The 4,802-nt window shown below is 37.1% G+C and overlaps 1 protein-coding gene across 1 annotated transcript; it reads left to right on the top strand.

The window, feature by feature from the left end:
* The first annotated feature begins 218 nt into the window (after window positions 1-218).
* LOC109215825 (adenine DNA glycosylase) lies at window positions 219-4,560 on the top strand. The gene is made up of 8 exons (XM_019379940.1): window positions 219-704; window positions 800-859; window positions 1,182-1,301; window positions 1,377-1,474; window positions 1,888-2,426; window positions 2,534-2,640; window positions 3,821-3,948; window positions 4,277-4,560. Exons 1-7 carry the CDS (start codon window positions 225-227, stop codon window positions 3,902-3,904), a joined length of 1,488 nt encoding a protein of 495 aa, XP_019235485.1. The 5' UTR covers window positions 219-224; the 3' UTR covers window positions 3,905-3,948; window positions 4,277-4,560.
* Window positions 4,561-4,802: the final 242 nt, after the last annotated feature.

Genomic DNA, 4,802 nt, shown 5'->3' with positions numbered 1-4,802 from the left:
GAAGCAGTTGAATGTTTCAATGCTAAATTAGTGGCTAAAAAATACACATGGGAGAATTAGGACAGGATAGGGTTAAAAATATCAATCCTTAGTGGAAAGAATAATAGTCGTAATTTGAAGAATAATATAAAAATAAACGTACTCGTGGGGACTGTTTTTTGAATTTCTTTTTTCATTTAACATTACATTGAAAAAGGCACCAAATTTTTTTGAAAAGGAAAAGTATGCAACTAGCCATTTGCTTACACTTTCAAACGCATTGTTTAGCGGGAAAACACAATCGGCACTACTCTCTATCATCCATGGACGCCATCGGCGCCGGAGCAGAGAAGAAAACGGCCATCTCCAAGAAGAGACCTCGCCGTACCACACAATCAAAACCTAAACCTAAAATTGAAGTTCCAACTAGCGGCGATATAGAGGACTTCAGTTTCAGCAAAGACGAAGCCCTACAAATTAGGGCTTCTCTATTGGAATGGTACGATAATAATCAAAGAGACCTTCCTTGGCGAAGAATAAGTAGTAGTAACAGTTGCGGATTTAAAGAAGAAGATGATGATGATGAGAGAGAGAAAAGGGGTTATGCAGTGTGGGTATCTGAAGTAATGCTTCAGCAAACTAGGGTTTCAACTGTGATTGACTATTTTAATCGGTGGATGAATAAATGGCCTACTCTTCATCATCTCGCTCAAGCTTCTCTTGAGGTAGTAACACTTAGCTGCTTACCTTGTTGATGTTTTTCTTCTTTTCTTTTTGGAATTTCTTGAATTCGGAGTTTTCTCTTTTATCTACCTTGCAGGAGGTGAATGAAATGTGGGCAGGTTTAGGATACTATAGACGAGCTCGGTTTTTGTTGGAGGTGAGGTTTCTGTTTTTGCTGTGGGTTATTTAATTTTCTGGTCAATAGTCTCATCCTAACATTAGAAAAAAAGGTAAAAACATGTCAAAATTACGAAATATTGGAAATAAAAAAAGAAGTTTTTACATCTGTCGCACAACACAGCTGGAGAGTTGAAAAGTAATTTGCAGACTAAGAGATGAAAACATCAAACTATATTTGTAGAGAAACTATAATTGTTAACTGATTTAAAGAGTACTGCTAAAGTATGCAAATTAGCATACAACTCTGCTGAAGTACTCATTATCTAGTTTGTTTATTATAGATATCTGTGCTTTCTCAGGGTGCAAAAGAGGTTGTCGAACAAGGAGGTACTTTTCCGGAGACAGTTTCAGATCTTCGCAACATCAAAGGAATTGGTGAATATACTGCTGGTGCTATATCCTCAATCGCCTTCAAAAAGGTCAATAGCTTTTGCAAAGTTTTGACTGACTTATACACTCTTCCTCTTATCACATGTTCTAAGTTATTACTGTAGGCAGTGCCTGTTGTTGATGGAAATGTGGTCAGAGTTATTTCTAGGCTGAAGGCTATATCTGCAAATCCAAAAGATGCAGCGACAGTTAAGAATTTTTGGTGAGTCTTTGTGATGCATAATGCAGTTTTTTGTTGCTTTCTTACTGTAATAGTTACTTAGTAAGCAAGTTGGAAGAACAATACACTACAGCTATATTGCTCGGATCTTGGAAGATGCTGCCGGGTGTGTGTCAGATCCTCCTAAAATGACTTTTTAGGATCTGACATGGGTGCGGCAATTGTTTTGGAGGATTGGAGCAACATAGCACTACAGAGAACTGCATCATATTCCATTCTCTACCTATCTTTTCTTTCTATTTCTTATCGAATATATTCCGGAAACAAATCTAAATTGTTATCTTCCTTAAGCAGTGATCATGCCAGATATTAGTAATTACCCAATTTTGGATATTACTTTATTTCTTAGTGAATTTTCCATCCTGTGTCATGTTATCTATTTCCTTTTGAATTAGGAAACTTGCAGGGCAATTAGTTGATCCTTTTAGGCCTGGAGATTTCAACCAAGCTCTTATGGAACTTGGGGCTACGTTGTGCTCTCTTTCGAATCCAGGTTGCGCTGCATGCCCCATCTCTGCTCAATGTCATGCTTTATCACTCTCTAGGCAGAACGAATCAGTTCATGTTACAGATTACCCAATTAAAGTTATGAAGGCCAAACAAAGGCATGAGTTTTCCGCTGTTAGTGTTGTAGAGATACTGGATTGCCAGGAAACGATAGGACCTAAATCCAGCAGCAAATTTATTCTTGTGAAAAGACCAAATAATGGTTTACTTGCGGGCCTCTGGGAGTTTCCATCAGTTCTCTTGGAAAAGGAAGCAGACTTGGCCTCGAGAAGAATAGCAATTGATAAATTTTTACAGTCATCATGCAATCTAGATCTTAAAGAATCTATTAGAATAGTTTCACGAGAATATATTGGAGAATATGTCCATGTCTTCAGTCATATACGCCTCAAGATGTACATAGAGTTGCTGGTCTTACGTCCAAAAGGTGCATTCTATGCGTTGTCTTATTACCTCTGGCTACTGATTCAAATGTTTACGGTGTAGCACCTTTTTTCATATACTTAATTGCATGTGCTTTCTGATGACATGAAGGAAATAGAAGCATTGACTACAAAAAGCAGGACAAAGAGAGTATGACATGGAAATATGTCGATAGTAAAAACCTCGATAGCATGGGATTGACATCTGGAGTAAGAAAGGTACTGCTGAAAATCAAAGTATACTTGGATCTACTCACCTTTACTGTGTGGTTGAATGTTATAATGAAGAAATGTGATAGATCACATAAGTGAGTTGTAAATAAGGAAATAAGAACTTTTCTGAAACAGCAAACCATCTTACTTACTACTGCAGAATGACTTGACAAATCACATCTTGAGTTGAATTGTTTTCTTTAATCTATAATGCACTTAGGTGTAAAAAAGAGACGGGATAGACCCAAAATCACATGGAAGGAAGGTTTCTCGAAAGACCTAAAACTCACGGAATCATTGCAAACTTAGCTAGAGATAGCGCACAATGGAGTAAAAAAATCCATATAGGTGATTTGTACTAGTTGCGAATAGGTTTTAGTAGGGCAGCCGGTGCACTAAGCTCCCGCCATGTGCAGAGTCTGGGGAAGGGTCAGACCACAAGGGTCTATTGTACGCAGCCTTATCCTGCATTTTTGCAAGAGGCTGTTTCCACGAATTGAACATGTGACCTCCTGGTCACATGGCAGCAACTTTACCAGTTACACCAAGGCTCCCCTTCCTGAGAATAGGTTTTAATCTTGTTAGAAAACTTCTAATATTGTTATTATTAATATCATTATTTATATATATTTAACTTATTTTTTACTTCTATTTTATTTGGTACTATGATGACATAAGTTGAGCTTAAATGGAGAAGTGAGGATTCATATAGCCCCGGACTTGTTTGGGACTGAGGCATAGTTGTTGCTGTAATCTATAATGCACCTATCGAGAGCTTTACCTGTGGGATCATGCCAATATATGTCTTAGTAGCCATTATAAAATACTTGATATATGAAGTTATCTTGTCACTTCGTGCTTAGCTCGTGTGTTCCTTTTTTTCCGGCTGTTCAAATTATAACATAGTGCAACATAGTTAGCTAGTATAAAAACAACATTACTACAGTGTTCAGATGTTCGACATTAGTTTCACTTATTACCATCTAAGGATTATGAGATGTATAGCCTTCGAACACTTGGTACAATGGCCAACATTGCAACCAAGAGTACTATTTATTGGATGTCCTGCCTATAAAGAATTTCTCTTGATCAATAACCCTACTTTTCTGCTGCTTTTGTTTGTTGAACATTTGGCTGGGAATGGGCGAACCAACCAATGATGACTAACAATTTTCTTCTAATGCAGGTTTATAACATGGTACAGAAACACAAGCAAACTGACCAGGGTACCATCCCAGAAAGGAGGAGGAAGCCAGCATTAAGAAGATAGAGATGGTACTGGCTGTGCCAATAAAACCTTTACTGACCACTCAGGTACTCTTTCTCCAAATTCTGCAATGTTTTCCAGGAGATACCATCCTGGTCTAGGATTATGCGTAAGGTCTCATTATTTTTTGATTGGGTTCTATTCATGTCAACTATTATTGAACTTCCTGGTAATGTTTCTTCTTGTTTCATTAACAGTCACTTAGTCTTTCCTTTTTAACATTGTCAGCCAAGCAAATGCTTTGGTGGGTCAGAATGATAATATATGCTTTGTCTTTTTAAGAATTGAACTGCTTCTATTATAGTTCCCCTATTAAAAAGCTAAGAGCATATATGTTCATAATTCATTGCTACAAGAAAGGTTGTATGGTTTCAGGAAATATTAAAGGCTCCCTTAGTGACGGGACAGGAAGACGTTATTGTGCAGCTGTTTGACAATTGGTGTATAACAGATCATACAGATGCTAAATTATTGTATCTTATTGGCATGTGTATCCAAGCTCTTGTCTGCGTTATTAAGCAGATGCATTGAATTTTGTACTTTTTAAGTAATTAAAGTGGATGTGTAAGCAGTGCCAGCGGTTCCAGGAATCTATTGGTTGTAAAATATTTTGTACACCTGTATGAAGTAGCTTTATATTGGAACACATTTGGCAGTCATACATTTTGGAGCTTCAACTTTTTTGTTTCTGTTTCCCCATTTTGGTTCGTTGCCTTCTTTCAGATGTGAGAAATTAAGGAATGATACCATTTTTGATTGACGGAGTTACTTCTTTAATAAGATGGGTTTATTTAATTATCTCCTGGATTCTTTTTTCATTTGGGTTAAAAGGGAGAACACTTTTTGATTCCTGATACAATGATTATAGTGAAATGGATAGTGGCTGAAGAACTCGAAGTAA

The sequence above is a fragment of the Nicotiana attenuata genome, unplaced genomic scaffold (assembly GCF_001879085.1).
Source record: "Nicotiana attenuata strain UT unplaced genomic scaffold, NIATTr2, whole genome shotgun sequence".
Classification (NCBI taxonomy): Eukaryota; Viridiplantae; Streptophyta; class Magnoliopsida; order Solanales; family Solanaceae; genus Nicotiana; species Nicotiana attenuata.
This window is presented reverse-complemented; position numbering and strand designations above follow the sequence as displayed.